General features: G+C 51.1%; 1 protein-coding gene across 1 annotated transcript in view; it reads left to right on the top strand.

Annotated features, from left to right (window-relative positions):
• Nucleotides 1-383: 383 nt before the first annotated feature.
• LOC118077440 (protocadherin-16-like) overlaps nucleotides 384-24,226 on the top strand; it is a 28,589-nt gene continuing 4,746 nt past the window's right edge. The window contains exons 1-14 of the mRNA XM_060274211.1: nucleotides 384-473; nucleotides 12,186-12,262; nucleotides 13,857-14,917; nucleotides 15,035-15,222; nucleotides 15,400-15,496; nucleotides 15,643-15,800; nucleotides 15,890-16,727; nucleotides 17,841-18,080; nucleotides 19,007-19,132; nucleotides 19,642-19,851; nucleotides 20,479-21,342; nucleotides 22,255-22,368; nucleotides 22,876-23,087; nucleotides 23,235-23,389. Coding sequence (XP_060130194.1) covers nucleotides 384-473; nucleotides 12,186-12,262; nucleotides 13,857-14,917; nucleotides 15,035-15,222; nucleotides 15,400-15,496; nucleotides 15,643-15,800; nucleotides 15,890-16,727; nucleotides 17,841-18,080; nucleotides 19,007-19,132; nucleotides 19,642-19,851; nucleotides 20,479-21,342; nucleotides 22,255-22,368; nucleotides 22,876-23,087; nucleotides 23,235-23,389 — 4,430 coding nt within the window. The remainder of the gene's footprint in view (nucleotides 474-12,185; nucleotides 12,263-13,856; nucleotides 14,918-15,034; nucleotides 15,223-15,399; nucleotides 15,497-15,642; nucleotides 15,801-15,889; nucleotides 16,728-17,840; nucleotides 18,081-19,006; nucleotides 19,133-19,641; nucleotides 19,852-20,478; nucleotides 21,343-22,254; nucleotides 22,369-22,875; nucleotides 23,088-23,234; nucleotides 23,390-24,226) is intronic.

Raw genomic sequence — 24,226 nt, 5'->3', positions numbered from 1 at the left:
GCCAAGAAACAGCAGACAAATCACCGCTGGAAATCTCCTCCTGGCGGTTACAACCAACCGCCGCCCGTCCCCCCTCAGCACTACCCATGTAGAAGAGGAACCCCCATTTGGGGGATAAAAAACCTCGTCTTCTACACGAAAAAAGAGGGCCAGTTCTTTGTCAGGGGGCTTCTCGACTGTTGCAATGAGTGGGTGCATGCCACATGTGAACAGGGATCATAGAACTGTAGCGCCTGAAGGGACCTGTGGGGTCACCTAGTCCAACCCCCAGCAACGCAGAACAGGGTCAGCCACCCGGAAGTCCCTGCTCCATGTGACACGCCTCTTCCAAAGGAGGGGGGGGGCAAGAGAGTGTTGCAAAGAAGAGGAGGAAGAAGATTGGAATGCTCCACAAGTGTGAGATGTGGGAACAGGATTCAGAAGTGGACCAAGGGCGCCTCGAGGGAGAACCAGAGGATATTGTTGCTCTCCTAGTGAGAGAGGGAGGGCAATGTACACTCTGGGAAAATGGGAAGGGAGGTGGAGGATGTTGGGAAACAGGTGGAAAAGGGAAGAAACAGCAAAGCTGTCTTTAAAAAGTCTGGGGAAAGGGTGGGAGTGGGTTAAAAAATTTAAATGCTTGATGTTAGGACGGATTGATTGGAAAGGTCCGAGACTGGAATGAATTACGGAATTCGCTGAGCCACCTGGGAAATCTAGATCCAGGAGAGGGGGGGGGATGAAATTATTTTTAGTTTGTTTAAAGGTATTATGAGAGAAGTGGTAATATTATAAATTGTGAATCATTGTTGGTAAAAAGTATAAGCTAAGGGGAGAAATAATAGCAAGATTAGATATTGGAATTTTTTTAGAGATATGAATTAATTGTTTGGATGTTAATAATATAAATTGGGGGTTTGTAGATTGGTATTGAATTGAAAGGTATAGAGAGAATTGTAATAAGAGGTTTAAAATATTGTGAAAACTGCTGAAAGGTTAATTTTAATAGGGACCCAATGAGGGTCCACAATGCAATGAAAAAGTTAAGAGTAATATTCTTTTCTTCTTCTTTTGTCTTTCTTGCATTTTTGCTGTTGTTGTTTGTTTTTGTGTTTCTTTTTATGTGTTGATGAACTATTTTGTATGGGTGGATTATTAATGTGAATTGACTGTTTTTGTTCTTTTTATAAAATTAATAAATATATTTCCCCAAAAAAAGAGGGGGGGGGACCAAGAGAGACCCTGGCCTCGTAGGATGGAGGCATTGCCAAGGGGAACCCAAAAGGGATCTGGTTCTGTCTACTCACCTGGCAATGCTGGCCCAGAGGTCTCGGCTTTCCTACCGGTAGGAGCCTCTGCTGCCGATGTTGAAGGCAATGCCAGTGTGGACGGGCACTGCCCCTCCTGCTGCTGCCGCCGCTGCTGCCCCTCCTGCTGCCGTTGCTGCCCCTCCTGCTGCTGCTGCTGTTGCTGCAGCTGCTGCCCCTCCTGCTGCTGCTGCTGCTCCTCCTGCAGCTGCTGCTCCTCCTCCTGCTGCTCTTGCTGCAGCTGCTGCTCTTGCTGCAGCTGCTGCCCCTCCTGCTGGCACTGCTGCCCCTCCTGCTGCTGTTGCTGGCGCTGCTGCCCCTCCTGCTGGTACTGCTGCTGCTGGCGCTGCTGCTGTTGTTGCCGCCGCTGCTGCCCCTCCTGCTTGCGCTGCGGGTGCTGCTGTTGTTGCTGCCGCTGCTGCCCCTCCTGCTGGCGCTGCGGCTGCGGCTGTTGCTGCCGCTGCTGCCCCTCCTGCTGGCGCTGCGGCTGCGGCTGTTGTTGCTGCCGCTGCTGCCCCTCCTGCTGGCGCTGCGGCTGTGGCTGTTGTTGCTGCCGCTGCCGCCCCTCCTGGGCAGGATAGATTTTGTTTCGGTTTTTGAATTTTCTCCAAATAAACGACATCCTGCAAGAAAGAAAGGAAACGGCCCGCATAAGTCAATGGAAAGTGAAAAGGCCTGAAGTTCGACCTTGAAATCCAGGCCATTTCAGGAGGTGTTTGGACCCGGTGTCACCTGTGTCCTTGGACTCCAGGTCTGGGCGGATGGAAGCCAGGGAGGGGCCTGGCAAGAAGGGCAGCTGGAAGGGGCTGATTTGCCCCTTGAAAGCCCTCCAAGGCCTCGGGCCCACGGGGTCGCCTCTCCTGCTGTGCCCCAGAGGATCCAGCTGGCCTTTCCCCCAAGACGGAGCTGCTCCGCCAGGCCGTGGGGCAGGACGCAGGTGGACTTTCTTTCCTCCGCAATTGTTCTTATACAGCCTATTAAGTTTGCCTGTTGTTTCAATTGGATCGAATGATCAGCCGTTACAGCAATTTAAACCCACCTGATTCCAACCTATCTATCACACTCTTCCACCAATTGGTGCTCTGTGATCTAGACAAACTTGAAAAGAGCCCCCCACTCTTTGGTGGGTATCTCCATTGGAAGTCATTTCAATTGATATTTATAAAGATAATTATGAACAAAAATCTAGAATGGAATAAAAAGGTACAATCTGGAAATATGGAGTAGGATGAATTTATCATTCTTAGGAAGAATTGTGGCAATCAAGATGAACGCATTGCCAAAAATGTTGTTTGTATTCCAGACAATTCCGCTTTCCAAAATGGCAAAAAGATATTTCAAAATTCATCTGGAAAGGGAAGGACCCAAGGATAAAATATAAAATACAGCCATAAAGACAGAGGAGGATTCTCCCAGATTTTAAACTTTATTAAGAAGTGGGCTGGGTTACTTGGTTCCGGGATTGGATCAAATTAGAAAATACAGATTTGTTTTCTTTTGTTTTTCCTTTTTCCTTTTTTATCAAATTTAATACAGATACCAAAAGAAAAATTACAAATAAGTACAAATAAACCTCAGTAAGGTAAAGGTAAAGGGGCCCCTGACCATCAGGTCCAGTCGTGATCGACTCTGGGGTTGCAGCTCTCATCTCGCTCTATAGGCCGAGGAAGCCGGCGTTTGTCCGTAGACAGTATCCGGGTCATGTGGCCAGCATGCAAAGCTGCTTCTGGCGAACCAGAGCAGCGCATGGAAACGCCGTTTACCTTCCCGCCGGAGCGGTCCCTATTTATCTACTTGCACTTTGATGTGCTTTCGAACTGCTAGGTGGGCAGGAGCTGGGACCGAACAACAGGAGCTCACCCTGTGGCAGGGATTCGAACCACCGACCTTCTGATCAGCAAGCCCTAGACACTGTGGTTTAAGCCACAGCACCACCTGGGTCCCTAAACCTCAGTAAAGACATATACAAATATAAAAAATTACATAAAAAGATATTACACCAAACCTTCCCCCTATCCCACCCACCACCTTATCATAAACAAATAATCCAATTTAACATATATTAAACTAAAATGCGACTTGCTTCCATCTATGCTGGACTTTGATTATACATATGTTGTCTTTTTTGTTGTGTTGTTATACTGTACTTTATTTTATAATATATTTTATGTTTATTTTGTTTTATTCCCCCCCCTTACAAGCTTTACCATACATATACCATTATTTCTGTCTCTGAACAATGTTTCAACTATCCTGATATTTGTTGGATGTCAAACTCAGCCAAGAGCATAAGGTCGAACAGATTCCTCACTGGCCTTGCAGACAATTTCATTGTGGGGTAGAAGTGGCAGGATCATTAGGTGGGAGTGGTCATGCTCTTCTGGAGTTTATTATTCAGCGGAAAGGAACAACCAAGCATACTAAGACTCAAATCTAGACTTTAAGAAAGCCGACTTCAGAAAACTTAGGGAAACGCTGGGTGAAATCCCATGGACAGTAATACTAAAAGGGAAGGGAGTTCATGATGGTTGGGAGTTTGTTAAAAAGGAGATATTAAAAGCACAACTTCAGGCAATACCAATGAGATGGAAACATGGAAGGTACCTAAAGAAGCCAGGGTGGCTATCTAAAGAACTTTTAACTGAGTTAAGATTTAAAAAGGATATGTACAAAAAATGGAAAAGGGGGGAAATCACCAGAGAGGAATTCAAACATATAGCCAGCACGTGTAGAGACAAAGTCAGAAAAGCTAAAGCACAGAATGAACTCAGGCTCGCCAGAGAGGTTAAAAGCAACAAAAAGGGCTTTTATGGGTATGTCCGTAGCAAAAGGAAGAACAAGGAAACAGTGGGGTCACTTAGAGGAGAAGATGGTGAAATGCAGACAGGGGACAGAGAATGGGCAGAACTCCTCAATGCCTTCTTTGCCTCAGTCTTCTCCAAAAAAGAAAACAATGCCCAGCCTGAAGAATATGGAGCAGATGATTCAACAGGGGAAACACAGCCCAGAATAAGTAAGGAGGTAGTACAAGAATCCTTGGCTAGTTTAGATGTATTCAAGTCTCCAGGGCCAGATGAACTACATCCAAGAGTATTAAAAGAACTGGCAGAGGTGATTTCAGAACCACTGGGAATAATCTTTGAAAATTCCTGGAGAACAGGCGAAGTTCCAGCAGACTGGAGGAGGGCAAATGTTGTCCCTATTTTCAAAAAGGGGAAAAGAGAGGACCCAAACAATTACCGCCCAGTCAGCCTGACATCAATACCAGGAAAGATTCTAGAGCAGATCATTAAGCAAACAGTCTGTGAGCACCTAGAAAGAAACTCTGTGATCACTAAAAGTCAGCGTGGGTTTCTGAAAAATAAGTCATGTCAGACTAATCTGATCTCATTTTTTGACAGAATTACAAGCCTGGTAGATGAAGGGAACGCTGTGGATGTAGCCTATCTTGATTTCAGCAAGGCCTTTGACAAGGTGCCCCATGATATTCTTGTAAAGAAGCTGGTAAAATGCGGGCTAGACAATGCTACCATTCAGTGGATTTGTAACTGGCTTACTGACCGAACCCAAAGGGTGCTCATCAATGGCTCCTCCTCATCCTGGAGAGTAGTGACTAGTGGGGTGCCACAGGGTTCTGTCTTGGGCCCAGTCTTATTCAACATCTTTATCAATGACTTGGATGATGGGCTTGAGGGCATCCTGAGCAAGTTTGCAGACGACACCAAATTGGGAGGGGTGGCTAACACCCCAGAGGACAGGATCACACTTCAAAATGACCTGAACAGATTAGACAACTGGGCCAAAGCAAACAAGATGAATTTTAACAAGGAGAAATGTAAAGTACTACACTTGGGCAAAAAAAATGAAAGGCACAAATACAGGATGGGAGACACCTGGCTTGAGAGCAGTACATGTGAAAAGGATCTAGGAGTTTTGGTTGACCACAAACTTGACATGAGTCAGCAGTGTGATGCAGCAGGTAAAAAAGCCAATGCAATTCTGGGTGCATCAATAGGAGTATAGCATCTAGATCAAGGGAAGTAATAGTACCACTGTATTCTGCTCTGGTCAGACCTCACCTGGAGTACTGTGTCCGGTTCTGGGCACCACAGTTCAAGAAGGATACAGACAAGCTGGAACGTGTCCAGAAGAGGTCAACCAAAATGGTCAAAGGCCTGGAAACAAAGCCTTATGAGGAACGGCTTAGGGAGCTGGGTATGTTTAGCCTGGAGAAGAGAAGGTTAAGGGGTGATATGATAACCATGTTCAAATATATAAAAGGATGTCATATAGAGGAGGGAGAAAGATTGTTTTCTGCTGCTCCAGAGAAGCGGACACGGAGCAATGGATTTAAACTACAAGAAAGAAGATTCCACCTAAACATTAGGAAGAACTTCCTGACAGTAAGAGCTGTTCGACAGTGGAATTTGCTGCCAAGGAGTCTGGTGGAGTCTCCTTCTTTGGAGGTCTTTAAGCAGAGGCTTGACAGGCATATGTCAAGAATGCTTTGATGGTGTTTCCTGCTTGGCAGGGGGTTGGACTGGATGGCCCTTGTGGTCTCTTCCAACTCTATGATTCTATGATTCTTTGTATATATTTTTAAACATTCCCAATTCTTTAATAGACTTTGTTTTGATTGTCCTCTAATAAGTTCTGTCAATTTTGCTGTTTCTGTGTATTCAATAAACTTATTTTGCCACTCAATTATTGCTGGTATTTTATTTCCTTTCCAATTCCTCGCAAGACGGCCTTCTTAAAAGAGCAATGCAAAGAAATAGAGGGAAACAATAGAATGGGGAAAACCAGAGATCTGTTCAAGAAAATTGGAGATATGAAAGGAACATTTTGTACAAAGATTACCATAATAAAGGACAAAAGTGGTAAGGACCTAACAGAAGCAGAAGACATCAAGAAGAGGTGGCAAGAATACACAGAGGAATTATACCAGAAAGATATGGAGGCCTCGTACACCCCAGGTAGTGTGGTTGCTGCTGACCTTGAGCCAAGCATCCTGGAGAGTGAAGTCAAATGGGCCTTAGAAAGCACTGCTAATAACAAGGCCAGTGGAAGTGATGATATTCCAGCTGAACTATTTAAAATTTTAAAAGATGATGCTGTTGAGGTGCTACACCGATTATGCCAGCAAGTTTGGAAACTCAGCAATGGTCAGAGGATTGGAGAAGATCAGTCTACATCCCAATTCCAAAGAAGGGCAGTGCCAAAGAATGCTCCAACTACCGCACAATTGCGCTCATTTCACACGCTAGCAAGGTTATGCTTAAAATTCTACAAGGCAGGCTTAGGCAATATGTGGACCGAGAACTCCCAGAAGTGCAAGCTGGATTTCGAAGGGGCAGAGGAACTAGAGACCAAATTGCAAACATGCGCTGGATTATGGAGAAAGCTAGAGAATTCCAGAAAAACATCTACTTCTGCTTCATTGACTATGCAAAAGCCTTTGATTGTGTCGACCACAGCAAACTATGGCAAGTTCTTAAAGAAATGGGAGTGCCTGATCACCTCATCTGTCTCCTGAGAAATCTCTATGTGGGACAAGAAGCTACAGTTAGAACTGGATACGAAACAACTGATTGGTTCAAAATAGGGAAAGGAGTACGACAAGGCTGTATATTGTCTCCCTGCTTATTTAACTTATATGCAGAATTCATCATGCGAAAGACTGGACTGGATGAATCCCAAACTGAAATTAAGATTGCCAGAAGAAATATCAACAACCTCAGATATGCAGAGGACACAACCTTGATGGCAGAAAGTGAGGAGGAATTAAAGAACCTTTTAATGAGGGTGAAAGAGGAGAGTGCAAAATATGGTCTGAAGCTCAACATAAAAAACCCCAAGATCATGGCCACTGGTCCCATCACCTCCTGGCAAATAGAAGGGGAAGAACTGGAGGCAGTGAGAGATTTCACTTTCTTGGGCTCCATGATCACTGCAGATGGTGACAGCAGTCACGAAATTAAAAGACGCCTGCTTCTTGGGAGAAAAGCAATGACAAACCTAGACAGCATCTTAAAAAACAGAGACATCACCTTGCCTACAAAGGTCCATATAGTTAAAGCTATGGTTTACCCAGTAGTGATGTATGGAAGTGAGAGCTGGACCATAAAGAAGGCTGATCGCCGAAGAATTGATGCTTTTGAATTATGGTGCTGGAGGAGACGCTTGAGAGTCCCATGGACTGCAAGAAGATCAAACCTATCCATTCTGAAGGAAGCCAGCCTTCAGTGCTCACTGGAAGGACAGATCCTGAAGCCGAGGCTCCAATACTTTGGCCAGCTCATGAGAAGAGAAGACTCCCTGGAAAAGACCCTGATGTTGGGAAAGATGGAGGGCACTAGGAGAAGGGGACAACAGAGGACGAGATGGTTGGACAGTGTTCTCGAAGCTACGAACATGAGTTTGACTAAACTGCGGGAGGAGGTGGAAGACAGGAGTGCCTGGCGTGCTCTGGTCCATGGGGTCACGAAGAGTCGGACATGACTTAACGACTAAACAACCACTACAACAATTCCTCGCTACGAGCACTCTTGCCACTATGAGCACAAATTCTCTTATTTGTGGGGATCTCATTTGTAACTAATCCCAGCAAATATGCTTCTGGCTTTTTTAAAAATGACTTTTTATAAATCTTTTTTATTTCTTCATGGGCCTCATTCCAGAAAGGTCTTATTTCTTTGCACCCCCACCAAATATGATACATTGATCCTACCTTCCTCCCCCACAACAAACACTCTGTGAGGTGGGTGGGGCTGAGAGACTTCCGTGAAGTGTGACTAGCCCAAGGTCACCCAGCAGCTGCATGTGGAGGAGCGGAGACGCGAACTCAGTTCCCCAGATTACGAGTCTACCGCTCTTAACCACTACACCACACTGGTTCTCTTTCAGATCTGGCAAAGAGATAGAAACTGTGCCACTAAGAAAAAAAAACCCTGTGCCAATGCTAAGGCTGAGGTTCAAAGAAGAACCAGAGAACTAAAAAACACCTGGTGGATAAAAGAAAAGCTCAAGAGATCCAGCACTTAGCTGATACTCATGATGCACAGAGTTTCTTCAAAGCCACAAAGACCATCTATGGGCCAATAAATCATGGCATATGCCCCCTACGCTCAGCAGACGGTAACACACTTCTAAAAGATAAAGAAGCTATTGCACTGCCCTGGAAAGAACATTACCAACATCTCCTTAACTGCAGCTCCCCCGTAGCTGCTGAGGTCTTCTCACAAATGCCACAAAACAAGTTAGAGATGAGCTTGCAGCATCTCCAAATCTGGGAGAGTTGTGTACAGCTATTAAATACCAGATGAAAAACAACAAAGCCAGTGGACCTGACGGGATACCTTCCGAAATCTTCAAAGTGGGCGGAATTGAACTTACACAACAACTTCACAAGCTCATTGAAAAAATCTGGGAAAGAGAAGAAATCCCAGCAGACTTCAGAGACGCCAAAATTATCAATCTCTTTTAAAAAGGTGACAGAACTGATTGTGGACACTACTGAGGCATCTCTCTATTAGCTGCGGCCGGCAAAATTCTTGCAAGGATCTTAGCAAACCGTCTCGTAACAATATCCGAGGTGACCCTTCCTGAATCCCAAAATGGTTTTCAGTCTTCTAGGGAAACAGTGGACATGATTTTCACTGCTTGACAGCTTCAAGAAAAATGCAGAGAGCAAAACCAACCCTGTATATGGTGTTTATTGACTTGACTAAGGCTTTTGACACTGCAAATCGTAATGCCCTATGGACTGTCCTTCTGAAAATTGGCTGCCCAGATAAATTTGTAAACATCATTCGGCTCCTCCATGATCATATGACAGCAACAATCGCAGATAACAATGGCTCTCAAAGTGAACCATTCACAGTGGGATCAGGTGTTAAACAGGGTTGTGTTATTGCCCCGACTCTATTCATTATTTTCATTGCCATGATCCTACACTTTGTCAATGGGAAACTTCCCACCAGAGTAGAAATCATATATCGAACAGAGATGGAAAGCTCTTCAATCTGAGCAGGCTGAAAGTGAAGAGTAAGGTTACCGTAACTTCCGTCATAGAGCTTCAGTATGCTGATGACAATGTAGTGTGTGCACGCTCAGAGGATGACCACCAAACCATCCTAAATATCTTTGCAGAAGCTTACGAAAAGCTTGGCCTATCACTCAACATCCAAAAAACCAAAGTGCTGCACCAACAAGTACAAAATAACCCCTCTGCAGCGCCACAAATCTAACTCAATGGTGTAACATTGGAAAATGTCAATCACTTCTCCTACCTAGGCAGTTACCTTGCCACAAGGGCCAACATTGATGCCAAAATCCAGCATCGCCTGAGCTCTGCAAGTGCGGCTTTCTCCCGATTGAAGTGCAGAGTGTTTGAGGACCGGGACATTCGCAGGGAAACCAAAATGCTTGTTTACAAAGCTATTGTACTACCAACCTTACTATATGCTTGTGAAACATGGACCACTTATAAACACCATCTCAAACTCCTCAAAAGATTCCATCAATGGTGTCTCTGAAAATTTTTACACTTCACTTGGGAAGACAGGCGAACTAATATCAGTGTACTGGAAGAAGCAAAGATCACCAGTGTCGAAGCAATGATTCTTCAACATCAACTTCGTTGGACTGGTCATGTTGTGCGGATGCCTGATGATCGTCTTCCAAAGCAACTACTCTATTCCAAACTTTAAAATGGAAAGTGCAATGCTGGTGGTCAACAAAAGAGGTTCAAAGACTCTTTCAAGGCAAATCTAAAGAAAGGTAGTATAAACACTGACAATTGATAAACACTGGCCTGCGAGCGCTCCAGTTGGAGAACAGCCTTTACCAAAGGTGTCAGCAAATATAGTCCAGCAAATAAAGAGAGAGAAAATAACCCAGGAATGCACTTTAAATAAAAGGACATAATAATAATAACAACAACAACAATAATAACATATTTATTATTTACACCCTGCTCATCTGGCTGGGCTTCCCCTGCCACTCTGGGTGGCTTCCAACAAACATTAAAATACATCAAATATCACAGATTAAAAACTTCCCCAAACAGGGCTGCCTTTAGGTATTTTCTAAATGTCAGGTAGTTGTTTATCTCTCTGGCCTCTGATGGGAGGGCGTTCCACAGGGCGGGTAGACACATTCTACTCATGTAGACCAGGCATCCCCAAACTTCGGCCCTCCAGATGTTACGGGACTACAATTCCCACCATCCCCGGCCACTGGTCCTGTTAGCTAGGGATCATGGGAGTTGTAGGCCAAAACATCTGGAGGGCCGCAGTTTGGGGATGCCTGATGTAGACACATTCTACTCATGTCAAAACACCAGGCAGGGCCCACAAACAACCCAGAGATACATTTTAAATAAAAGGACCCATTCTACTCGTGTCAAAACACGCTGCCCAGGTTAACAACCAAAGGAAGCCCATTGGATATTACCTCTCACCACTAACTCCTCGACTCCTCAGAACTCTCACAGAAGAGGGCCCCTCCTCCCCAGCTTTCCTAGGCATGAGGTCACAGCAGCATTGTGACATCATCAGGGGGGAAATTGCAGTAAAAACAGCACAGCACAGGCCATTTCATTAAAAGCACATTTTAAATTTATATTCCATGTACTGTATGCTTTGGTTACCATTGAATTGTAGAGTCAAAAGGGACCCTGAGTGTCATCCAGTCCAACCCCCTGAAATGCAGGAATCTTTTGCGCAACATGGGGCTCAAACCCACGACCCTGACATTACAAGTCTCGTGCTCTATCAATATAGGGTGGCAATGACCAGGGCCAGAATAATCCTGGTCAGGCCATGCAGGCCCTAAAAGCAAGAGGAACTCCATTTTCTAAATCTCTCTGCCTCTGATAGAAAGTAAACCAGACAGCACTTTGCACACAGGCACAGCATGTTTGCACATCTAATGCAAAGATCTAACCACACACAGCACTTCTAAGAAATTCTAGCATAAACCACAAGAGCAAGAGGATGCAGCCCACCGCAAATTCTAAGTAGAGCACAACCACAATTGTGCCTGTAAAATTCCAGATAGACACGTGTATGAAAGTACCAGGTACATAACGCCACTTAGTGGAGTTAGGTAAATGACTTTGCATCTTGGGGTGCTCTCTCTTGATTGGTTGATGAAGTACTGCAGAAAGGCTGATCTTCACTTCACTCTGTCAAAAAGGTATAAAAGCACTCTGTGTATGCCCATGGGTCGGGCAGAATGAGGAATGGTTTTTTCCCTACTGCTCCATATTGTTTTGCCGACAAACCAATAATAAAATTGTTCAACTGCCTGAGATTTCGTCTGGTCAATTTGGGAAGCCAGTCATCCACCTTACATCAACTGAGCTGGAGTCTTGTTCAAAATTTTAGGCCTTTATAGATCCCTGCAGCCTTATAGCAAAGGATCCTCAGATTATTGGAATTCTTTTTTTAAATACAGTTATAAAATATTTTGTACTTCTTTGTTTTTACCACCTGAGGGACTGATTTGTTTCGGGGTGGGGGCTCCAGATCAGCTGGCTTTGCTCTGATCGTTCCTTTTTTAAGCCCCCTGTTTCCTCTCATTCGTTTGAGCAGCTTGCCCTGTTTTGCTGTCCGGAGGCCTAGCACGTGGCGCTGGGGAGTTTATTGTTGCCAGGGTTATGGCTGCCTGGCCGTCTCCATCTTGAGGTTGGCCACATGGTCCGGCAGCGGCAGCCATTTTAAGAGTGACACATTTTTAGGTCCCCAGCGCTGTTGGCTTTTGGAGTTCTTGCTAGCGAATTACAATTGTGCAGACGGACTGCCTTTCACAAGCAGGCTCTTTTGAGCTTGCATATTTTATCTCTCTTTCATTTTGCTTCTTTGCCTTATTCTGTGCTTGTTTAATTTGATTTAGGCTTGCTCAATACCAGAGGGCTATAGTACTGGGGGCTGGTTCTTCAATCACAGCGAACACTGCTTCTCTGGTTACAGGTAGGTAGCCGTGTTGGTCTTACGTAGTCGAAACAAAATAAAAAAAATCCTTCCAGCAGCACCTTAAAGACCAACTAAGTTTTTATTTTGGTATGAGCTGTCGTGTGCATGCACACTTCTTCAGATACACTGAAATAGAAGTCCGCAGACGCTATATGTAGAAAAAGGGTGGGGAGGGGGTATCACTCAGAAGGGTGGTGGAAATGGGTGATTGACTGACTGATAGCTGTTGACGACTAAACGACTGTAAATGGTCTTGCATGAAAAAGCAAGGGGTGAGATGGCTGAAGATTGCTTTATCATGTATAATGAGTTAAGAATCCAACGTCTCTGTTCAAATCAACGTCTCTGACATCAGGAATTACAAGACAGAGAAACCAGTAGGAGAACACTTCAATCTCCCAGGACATTCTATACAAGATCTCAAAGTAGCTGTCAGTCTTACTACAAAAGAATTTCAGAAATAAACTGGTTACAGGTAGGTAGCCGTGTTGGTCTGGATCGAAGTAAAATAAAAAAATTCCTTCAGTAGCACCTTAAAGACCAACTAAGTTTTTATTTTGGTATGAGCTTTCGTGTGCATGCACACTTCTTCAGATACAGTGAAATGGAAGTTTCCAGGCACTTATGTAGAGAAGGGGTGGGGAGGGGTGGGGATGGGGAGGGGGGATCACTCAGAAGGGTGGTGGAAATGGGTGATTGACTGACTGATAGCTGTTGATGACCGCAAACGACTGCAAATGGTTTTGCATGAAAAAGCAAGGGTTGAGATGGCTGAAGATCGCTTATCATGTATAATGAGATAAGAATCCGATATCTCTGTTCAAACCAGGTCCCTCCATGGTTTTGAGCTTGGTGATAAGTTGCAATTCAGCAACTTCTCTTTCCAGTCTATTTCTGAAATTCTTTTGTAGTAAGACAGCTACTTTGAGATCTTGTATAGAATGTCCTGGGAGATTGAAGTGTTCTCCTACTGGTTTTTCTGTCTTCTGGTTCCTGATGTCAGATTTATGTCCATTTATCCTTTGGCGTTAAAGCATCTGGCAAAAAGTACTCTTTGAAGCAGCCTCCCACAAAGCACTTCCTGAAAGGACACTTTTGTGAGGTGCCTTAGGAGACTCCAGTGCTTGAGTGATGTTTAAATTATGGGGGAGGCTGCTTCAAAGTGCTTTAAATGTCACTTAAACCATATTAAGAGGAGGGTGCTGCTGCCTCAATGAGCGCTTTTGCAAAGGGCTTTCAGACACATTTCTTCCCCACCCCCCATTCAAGTATGAAGCTTGGGGGGGGCAGGGCTGTCCTAAGCCATTTGTGCCAAAGCTGTTGCAGGTCCCCAAGTACTTAACAGTCAGGCTGACAGGCGCTTAGCAACCCTGTACAATAGGCTTTCAGAGGTGGGAGGGGCTGCCCAATTGTCAGTCAAGTGACACCACATGCTGACTGCCTGTCAAATTTGGCTTGCAAGGCTACTGCTAATCAGGATCTGCTCCATCGATCCAAACAGGTCCCCCACCCCTATAATAAATGCAGAGAGTGGCAGGCGCTCAATAGAAGAGTTTCTGTGTCCCAAGTACATCTCTATTTGGGGGTACAGGGGGGCTGTTTCCCACTCCAGCAGGTCTCCACTCCCCCCTCTGTTCTTGCCTCCAGGCCACTTGGACAGCGTGTTCTACTCCATCTCCTCGGGGGACCCGCACGGCTACTTCTCTGTGGACCCAGAACTGGGGGAGCTGCACACCAGCCTGCCCCTGGACGACGAGGCTCAGCCCCTCCTCCTCCTGGAGGTCCAAGCCCGCAGCGGCTCCCCTCCCGCCTACAGCAGCGCTCGGGTGCAGATCAGCATCACGGACGTGAACGACAATGCACCCGCCTTCCTGGCCCCCTCTGACTCGGTGCTGCTACCCGAGGGGGCTGCCCTGGGCACGGTGGTCTACACCCTGCAGGCGGAGGACCGTGACAGCGGGGTGAATGGGCAGGTGCGCTTCGAACTGGCCTCAGGAGGGGCCAGCGCTTTCACAGTGGAGCACTTCTCCGGGAAGGTGCGGCTCGCAGGGGCCCTGCAGCGGGAGACCAGTGCCCCCTACAGACTGGTCATCCTGGCGCAGGACGGCGGGGTCCCCCGGCTCAGTGCCACCTTCACCCTCTTGGTTCACCTGCAAGCAGCCGATGAGCACAGCCCCATCTTTGACACAATCACCTACCGCGTGGAGGTGCGCGAGGGCGTGCCCGTGAGCACCCGCTTCCTGCAGGTGCGAGCCCTGGCACGGGAGCCCAGTGCCCCATTGGCCTACCACCTGCGGGCCGAGGGGGATGCAGCCAGCTTTGGCATCGCCCCAGACACTGGCTGGCTGTACGTGCGCAGCACCCTCGACCGGGAGGTGCAGGAGCTGTACGTGCTGACGGTGCTGGCGGTGGCCGGGGAGGGCGAGGGTCGCCAAACTGGCACCAGCACCGTGCGCGTCACTGTCACGGATGAGAATGACAACAGCCCCCGCCTGAGTGAGGAGCGCTACTTCTTCACTGTGGCTGAGAACAGGCCGGCAGGCAGCAGCGTGGGCCGGGTGACGGCCAGCGACCGGGACGCGGGACAGAACAGCCGCCTGGCCTACCGCCTGGTGCCATCCGAGGGGAACTTCCTGATCCACACCCAGACTGGTGAGGGAGCAGAGAGGGAGTGGGAGGCACTTCTCAGCAGGGGCTCCCGTGTGGGAGCCGGGGGAGGGAGCAGCCAGGGGTCTCACCTGCGCTGTGCTTCTTCTCCTCATCCTCCAGGGGAGCTGAGCCTTCGGAGGAGCCTGGACCGGGAGCAGCAGGCCAGCTACCAGCTGCAGGTCGTGGTTCAGGACGGGGGGACGCCACCACGCAGCACCACTGGCACCGTCTACGTCACTGTCCTGGATGAGAATGACAATGCACCCACCTTCCTGCACGTGGCCGAGGGCCGCGAACTCCTCCTCCAGGTGGGTGCTCAGGCCTGGCTCATGCCTGGGCGAGGGATCCAAGGGGCACTGGCAGTTCCCCAGAAAGGCCAGGGCCCGAGGGGTAGGATCATGGAGTAGGGAGGTGGCATCACCCTCTGCGTGTCCAGGCAATGGCGGCCAACTCCAGCTCCCCCCCCCTCTGCTGTACCCTCTCAGGTTCTGGAGGAGAAGCCGGCTGGGCTGCTGGTGGCTTCGCTGAGGGCCAAAGACCCAGACGAGGCAGAGAACGGCACTGTCTTCTACTCGCTGTCAGGTAGAACAGATCCCCTTGGGCTGTGCTCCTGGGAGGCCCCACAATGCCCAGAGGTTTCAGGCTTCCCCTCCTTCTCCAGGAGGGTTTCCTGGGCCTGCCCTTGGCTGCCCCCCTCCCTCAGCGCTTCTCCCTTGGTCTCCCTGCAGGTGCCTGGGCAGAGCGCTTCTCCCTGCACGTGGCCACCGGGGAACTGCGGACAGCCACCCGGCTGCGCCAAGCAGAACGGGGCGAGTACGCTTTCACAGTGACAGCAAGCGACCGAGGTGCTGCCCCCCAGAGCACAACAGCAGCCGTGCGCATCCAAGTAGGAGACCTCTTTTGCCTCGGGCGTGGGGCTGGGCCTGCCCCAAATACCCCCTAGGCCCCTTCCTAACCTCTCCCCTCCCTCTGCAGGTGGTGTCCACAGCCCGCCTGCTGCCCCGCCCTGACACCACGGTGCTGACCTTTCACCCCTCGGAGGGCCTGCAGCCGGGCTCTCTCATTGGCTGTGTGGCCCCCCCAGAGCCACCTGCACCTGGGCAAGTGACCTACATGCTGGTGGGGGGCAGCAGCGGGGACGGCCTCTTTGTGGTGGACCCAGGCACGGGGAACATCTACGTGGCCCAGGAGCTAGACTACGAAGCAGGGATGAAGCACAGCCTGCAAGTGAGCATGGAAGACGTCCTGCAGGGCTACCCCAGCCAGCGCCTGGTCTTGGTCGAGATCCATGTGCAGGACAGCAACGACCACGTTCCCACGTGGCCCCAGGACCCTGTCACTGTGGTGGTGTCTGAGGGGGCCACCCCTGGCACATCCCTCTTCACCTTCCAGGCCCTGGATGGGGACGGCCCAGGACCCAACAGCCAACTGCGCTACAACCTCTTGCACCAGGAGGCCCCCCAGGCCCCCTTCCAGCTGGATGCGCGCAGCGGGGAGCTGAGCCTGCAGGGGGCACTGGACCGCGAGACTCAGTCAGCCTACCTGCTGGTGGTCCAGGCCACAGACCAGGCTCTCAACGCTAGCCAGCGCCACTCGGCGGCTGTCACTGCCCACATCTTCGTCACGGACGAGAACGACAACGGGCCTGAGTTCTGCACCCCCTCGAGAATTGACATCCCTGAGGACCAGCCCGTGGGCTTCCTGGTGCTCCAGGTGGTGGCAAGGGATCGGGACCTGGGAGAGAACGGGAGGGTCAGCTATGCGCTCCGAGCAGGGAACCTGGATGGGCGATTCCACCTCAACCCCAACACAGGTAAGGCGGAGGGGGTACCAGGCCGCCATGCAGGGGAAGGGGGGGATTTGTAGTCTGTGTGTGCAGGGTCCCACCATGCATTCCCAGGAGTTGGGAAATAGCACTGCATCAGGATGGAAGGGATGTCCTTCAGTTATATGAACAGTCCTCCCCCCACGAGATTTTTCTGTGTTCTCCCGCCTTTTGCACACCCTGCTATTTTGACTGGGCGCTCTGCTGATTGGCTGGTGGCGGCAGCAGTCCCTCCTCCCTGTCCTGTGGGGTCATCTTGCAATATGCCACCAATAAATGGTCCGTCTGTCTTTCCGAGATGTGGTCTGTACACAGTCCCCACGCCCCATGGCATGTAGGGACCTTGTATGTCACCAGGAGCAAAAGGACAAGTCTAGGAAAGAAAGATAAAACAAATCACCCCAAACTTAAGGTCTAAGATCCTCTAGTGCAGGGGAAGGCAACCTAAGGCCAGATTGAGAAGGCAATTGGGCCGCATCTGGCCCGCAGGCGGTCCGGGAATCAGTGTGTTTTTACATGAGTAGAATGTGTCCTTTTATTTAAAATGCATCTCTGGGTTATTTGTGGGGCATAGGAATTTGCTCATCTCCCCCCCCCCCCAAATATAGTCTGGCCCACCACACGGTCTGAGGGATGGTGGACCGGCCCATGGCTGAAAAAGGTTGCTGGCCCCTGCTCTATTGTGAGATGGGTGGTTCTTCTGCACCTTTTGCTTGGCTGGGGGGGCTAAGCCTTTGGGGCAACAGCTCCTTATGATGGTTCTGGCAGAAAACAAAGGGGGAAATTCCATCTTTTGGTTGTTCTAGAATGCTACTGAGATCCTTTTCAGTGATTGTTGACAAGGGTTTCTGGATAACAACTGCTTTATTCTCTTCCTTCTCGGAATTGGACTTTTGCAGAAGAATACTTTTTTACATAAAAATATGAAACTCCTCCTTGCACTCCAACTGGAGTAACCTGGCCAGAAATTTGAGGGCAGAGTCTTGCAGAGTTGATTCCCAGAACTATGAGATCCCTGCAACCCCCTTTTGTAGGTCTTGATGCAAAATGTTTTCCTGCATCATCTCAATCTCAAACGTTAGCCTCCTGCTCTCCTCCCAGGCGCCCTATCCATCGTGAGGACACTGGACCGGGAGGAAGTATCCCAGCATAACTTGACAGTGGTAGCCACGGACCACGGGTCGCCACGGCGCTCTGCCACGCAACTCCTGCATGTGCATGTGCTGGATGTGAACGACCAGGCGCCTGCCTTTGAGAGAAACAGCTACGAAGCCAGTGTGGCAGAAAACCTGCCCCCTGGTGTTCCGGTGCTGCAGCTGCATGCCACCGACCCCGACCTGGGTAAGAGCCTGGCCCTCTGCCTGTGGTAATCTGCAGGGTCATCCACCCCAGAAGTGGAAGGGATGGGGAGGAGTGTCTGGCCAGACAATGGGGTCACCCAGAGAACACAAGCCCCCTTTCCATGGGGGCGCATTGTGGCATATTTGTGCCAAAGGCCACCTGCTGTTTGTGAAACTTCAGACCTCTGAACTCCTGGGCATCAGTGGGTGGAGAACCTCTGCCAGCTTGGGCTGAGGGTACCTGAGTGGGCCAGGGGAGGAAAGGTTGGACTTGACTCATGGAGACTGTTGGCCAGCTGGTCAGGACATCTCAGCCTAACCTCCCTCACAAGAGGGTTGTTAGAATTAAATGGTGATAATCCTTGGAGCAAAAGGAGGGTGCAAATGCAAGGCAGGCCACAGAGGAGGCTGGCAGGCCCTTAGCCAAGATGGCTTCAGCCCAGCAGACCAACCCCAACTAAATAGCCAGAATGCCCAGTGTTGGGTTGGCCACCCGTCTGTGGCAAGCACAGGTGCCCCTGGCCTAGCTGGTGCCCGCCTGTGGGTGCCTGCTGGAGCACCTCCTCTTGCTCCAACCCTCCCCACTCCCCATGTGGCAGAGACCTTGTGTGCGCCTTGGTACCAAGGTGGCATCTGGGGTTGGACTAGGAAGCTCCCCGTTTCCATGTCAGGCTGATCTTGAAAGGCTTCTGAAGCGCAATTTAAACACGCCAGCCTCTGGCAGCTGCCACAGCTGGGGCCCCAGTCTCTGCCCTGCTAACACTCTGGCTTTGTTGGGGTGGGGAGGGTAAGCAGTGGGGCTCTGAGGGGGGGGTCAGCCGAGTGGGGTTGGGAGGGTCTGGAAGAGGGGCCCTTGTGCCCAGAGCAGAGCAGCTATGTGGGGGAAGAGTAGGGCCCATGCTCAGCCTCCCTTGCATATCTCTCCAGGATCCAATGGGCAGGTGTCCTATGGCGGCATCTCTGGGGACGAGTTCTCCATCGACCCCCACACAGGTCTGATCAGCACCCGGCGCTCCCTAGACCATGAGGAGCGGGCAGAGCACTTGCTGACAGGTAAGTGGGGGAGAGGGGGGGTCCTCTTCTGGGACCACAGGCCAGGGGCTCCTTCTATTTCCAAGACACACCCAGGCCCCTTCTGCCTCGGAGAGCACACAAGGACAGGCCAGCTCTGGGTGCAGCATTTGGGCAAAGGCAGTCCTGTGGTGGGACTTGCTCAAGTTCCTTTCTAGTGTTTTAAAATCTGAGTCAGTTTTATAAAGTGTTTATTAAATGTGTATCCCATTACAAACTTGTATCAATTGGCATTGTATGGAATTTGTTGTTTTTGCTGCCTCTGTGTGTTTCTGCTTTGCTGTCCTGAGGTTTCTCTGTTACAATGAGTTAATCCGCACCTGGCAAATGGAAGGAGCTGAAGGTGCTCCCAGAAGCCCCTTTCAATGTGCACAGAGGGCCAGGTATAGCCGGTGTGCCCCTCCCAGTGCCTGGCAGCCCCCTTACTCCCTGTCCCCACCCCAGGAGACTTTCCCCTGCTGGCTCACAGCCTGCTCCCCCTCCCCCCACAGTGTACGCACGGGACAAGGGGCTGCCCCCTCGCCAGGCCAAAGCCACGGTCCGCATCCTGGTGGCAGATGACAACGACCATGCACCCACCTTCCAGGCTGAGGCTTCTTCCCTGGAGGTCCCAGAGAACCAGAGCCAGGTGGAGCTGACCACCGTGCGGGCCACGGATCACGATGCAGGAGAAAATGGGCGCCTCACCTATCGCCTGGCAGGTGAGGGGAGGGAGGGAAACTCCCTGCCTGGGATGATGCAGGTAGAAGGAAAGGTTTCCCACCCCACCAGGGGAAGGGGCTCCTTCTCCTGGTCCCCCTTCATTTCAGAGTGGGTCCATGCAGCCTCCATTTCCTACTTTGGAGCCGTATTAAGCCTTAGAGATTTTATTTATTCATTCATTACCATACATTAAAATTTATACGTTGCTCAATTGTGGAAAAACAACCTCAAAGTAGTTTACAAAAAGATGAAAGAAGAAAATCAAGAAAAATTTGCAGCGATGTTTTAAACCCTACAAAAAGTTAAAACACTAGAGCAGATAAAATCTACATCAGCATTTCTGAGCTTCCCTGAACAAGAATGTCAAAAGGAATATAGGGAAGCTGCCTGTTTGATAGCAGTAGGCAAGGAGTTCCAGGCTAAGTTCTTTCAAATGCTGAAAGGGGATTATGGGGTGTCAGTAGTGTCAATTCCATGAAGTGGGTAAGGCAATCTTTTGCAAACATGTTGGGCCCCCTTCAGGCAGGGGAGGGCAACTGAGAAGCCAGCATTAGGGGTAGTTTGGGCAGCCATGTGCCGGTCCAGGAAAGCTTCACCCTCCTCCTCCTGCTGCTCCTCCCTTTCAGCTGGAGACTCTGAGGAAGACTTCGCCTTGAACCCCGTCTCCGGCCAGCTGTCCACAGCACGAGGCCTGGACCGGGAGCGTGTGGCCAGCTACGCCCTGACTGTCCAGGCCTGTGACCACGGCTCCCCCCCACGCTGCGCCAGCCTGGCGCTCCACGTGGAAGTGCTGGATCTGAACGACAATGCCCCTCACTTTGCCCAGGAAAGCTATGTGGCCGAGGTGCCCGAGGACTTGCCCGTGGGGGCGCTGGTGCTGCAGCTGGAGGCCAAGGACCCGGACGAAGGGCCCAATGGACGCATCTCCTACTTCCTGGCCAACGAGTCGCTGGGCACCTTCCAGGTGGAGCCTCAGACAGGCCGCCTCACCACCACACAGCCACTGGACCGGGAACACCGAGACTCTTACCGCTTCGTGGCTGTGGCCGTGGACTCGTCCCCACTGAGCCCCCGCAGTGCTTCCGTGCAGGTCACGGTCAGCGTCCAGGACGTCAACGACCACATCCCGGCCTTTCCGCTCAGCCCACTTTCTGTCACGCTGCCCCGCAACATGCCCACCAAGCGGGTGGTGGCCACGCTGCGGGCTGAGGACCATGACGCGGGCGCCAACGCCTCCCTCCTCTACCGCCTGGCCGCCCCCAGCCCCGCCTTTGCCATCAACACCTACACAGGTGCCATTCAGCTGCTGCAGCCCCTGGGCACCCTCACCCAGCGCCAGCGCACTGTCTTCGTCCTGGCCAGCGACCTGGGGGAGCCCCCGCTCTCCTCCATCGGAGTGGTGGTCATCCACCTGCAAGACGAGGGCTTCCGGGGGGTCCGCTTCCCCCGCAGCACCAGCGATGTGACGCTGCCAGAGAACGCTGTGGCAGGTATGGGCAAGGGGATAATGATAATGATAATGATAATGATAATGATAATGATAATGATAATGATAATGATAATGATAATGATAATGATAATAATATTTGTACCCTGCCCATCCGGCTGGGTCTCCCCAGCCACTCTGGGCAGCTTCCAGCAAAGATTAAAATACAATAAAATGTATTTTATTGAGCATAAGAAACTTCAGAGTTCTCACAGGGGCTGAACAGTTGCCCATAAAATGTGTCCTTAATGTTGTACACCACTCTGGGATCTTTTGATAACGGGTGGAATAATGATAATGATAATGATAATATAGGAATCCCACAAGCAGGACCAGAGCACAAGAGCAACACTCTCCCCTCCGGCGGTTTCTAGCAACTGGCATTCAGAAGCAGGGCTGCCTCTGACCGTGGAGGTGGGCAGGGCCGTCTTAAGTATATCTGGCGCCCTGGCGCCGTGGTGCGACGGATCCCTCCGGTGCCCCCGCCCTGCCCCGTTTCCCAGCGTGGCAGGCGGGCGGAGCTGGGCGGCCGGAGCTGGGCGGGTGGGCGCAGTGCAGAGCGCAGCGGGCGGGCAGGTGCAGCTCCGTGGCACCCCCTCCCCCCTGGCGCCCTGCGCCACCCAGCCTGGCCGTAGGGCCGGCCCTGGAGGTGGGCATAGGCATCCTGGCTAGTGGCCCTCAGGAGCCTCCTCCTCCTCCTCCTCCATGGATTTGCCTAAGCCTCTTTCAGGGCCATCCGAGTTGGTGGCCATCCCTTCCTCTTGTGGGAGGGAGTTCCATGGTTTAACTCTGTGCTGCAGGAAGAAGTGCTTGCTGTTACCTGTTCTGAATCTTCCAATAGCAGCAAAGCAGGTTTCCTTCTGGAAGGGGATGTTCTTTTTCTAAAGGCCTGCCCCCTGGCTCCCTCCCCCTGCAGGCACCACCGTGCTGAGCACCCCAGCCACCCACACAGCCGGCTCCTCAGGCCGCATCAGCTACAGCATCATCAGTGGCAATGAGAAGGGCGCTTTCCACATCCAGCCCAGCTCAGGTATGGAGGGGCCCGTGAGGACAAGGCCAGACAGGCCCCACAGGGTGTGAGGAGAGGCCTTGGGCCCTGTTGTTCTCAGGCGGCTTCATCTCTGGGTCAAACGGCCCCCATGAAAGCCTGCTTTGTCCTGGAGGAGGTGAGAGCTGAAGGCTTTTCGGGGGCCGCTCCCTTCCTTCCTGGCTCCCCTTCTTCTCCACTACTTGCTTGGACGTGTTCCTGCTGCAGGGTGCAAGGGCCTCTCTCCTCCTTGATCTGGCCATTTGGGTCCAGCTTTTCTCGCTGCCCAGGGACCTTGCTGGCAGGCTGCCCTTGCCAGACTCGGAGCGCAGGCCTCCATGGCAAAGGAACCCAAGCAGCCCCCATGTTGCTCTCAAGGGTAGGCGAGGAGGAGCCTCGGCTGCGGGAGAGGGAGAGGGTGGCCCCTGCCACACAGCTTCCCCTGGGGACCCTCCCTGCGTGGAGAGAGGGTGGCGCAGGTGGCCAATCTCCCCCTTTCTGCCCTGGCAGGCCTGGTGTCCGTGCAGAATCCCCGCAGCCTGGACTTTGAGCTGAGCCCCCGCTTGCGCCTAGTGCTGCAGGCAGAGTCCGCCTCCTCCTTCAGCTTCATGGCTGTGAACGTCAACCTGCAGGACGTCAACGACAACCACCCGCGCTTCCGGCTGCCCAACTACGTGGCCTTCATCTGGGAGGCCCAGGGCTATGACTCGCCTGTCATCCAGGTGGGAAGGGAAGGGGTGCTCTGGGGTGGCTGGCTCTTTGGCTGAGCAGCAATGGGGATGGGGGGGAGTTCTGGGGGGGGAGTCCTGGGGGGGCCATTTGGGCCAGGTCCATGCGGCGGCAGGACTCTCCATGCCTTCTCACGGCAGGTTGTGGCAGATGACTTGGACCAGGGTCCCAACGGGCAGGTGACGTACACCATCAACCAGACGCTGCCCATGAATGGGCTCTATCGCATCAACAGCCAGACGGGCGCCATCACGACAGCGGCCATTCTGGACAGGGAGATTTGGGCCCAGACCCGGTGAGTCTGCCCTTTGTCCTCCCCACTTCCAGCCATGGAGGCCATGGATCGACTATGGCCACAAGCCTCGCGAGGAGCCCATGTGGGGCTCTGTTGATGTTGGGTAGAGGGAGAGAAGTGGTGATTAAATTGTGTGTGTGTGATGCTTTTAATAGTTTTGATAGATGTGTTTCTACTGCGGGGTGAATCTCTTTGGGATTCCTCACAGGAAGCAACTCTGAACTGAACTGAACTGAACCATGGAGAGGCAGCCAATCCACAAAGGGCAGGGATTGGGGGATTGGGGGACGGGCAGGGACAGATCTACTATGAAACTAATGAAGCTTCAGCTTCAGGGCTCTTAATCCCAGAGGGACCCCAGAAGCAACTTTAGTCCACGATGCTTAAATTTTTGGGGTCTAGTAGACCCAATCTGAGCTGCATTGATTTGGGCCTAAGTTTTTGTTGTATGTATTTCAACAACACCAAAGTCCAAGAGTCAGTAGCACAGATGTTGTAAAGGTGTCAGTTCTATCAATGAAGAAGAGAACAGGGCTTACCCAGACCTCGTTGCTGGTTGCCAAGGGCCCCCTGTGACATTTCAAGCTTCAGGGGCCCAAAAAGGTAGGTCTGCGACTGGGCCAGGCCGGGCCAGTTCCCTCTTCTGCCACCGCCATGCGCTCCCTGGAAGAGCAGGGGTGCCTGTGGGGTCCTCCTGAAGGCTGCCAGTCCACAGGATGCCAAAGGGGGAGGGGCACCAGCCCCCACAAAGGCACCCTGTGGGCCTCTCCTTGGCCCTGACCCCCATTCCCCAGGCAGACATCATCTGTGCCTTCTGGTCCCTGAGACGCTCATGCT

The sequence above is a fragment of the Zootoca vivipara genome, chromosome 5 (assembly GCF_963506605.1).
Source record: "Zootoca vivipara chromosome 5, rZooViv1.1, whole genome shotgun sequence".
Taxonomy (NCBI): domain Eukaryota; kingdom Metazoa; phylum Chordata; class Lepidosauria; order Squamata; family Lacertidae; genus Zootoca; species Zootoca vivipara.
This window is presented reverse-complemented; position numbering and strand designations above follow the sequence as displayed.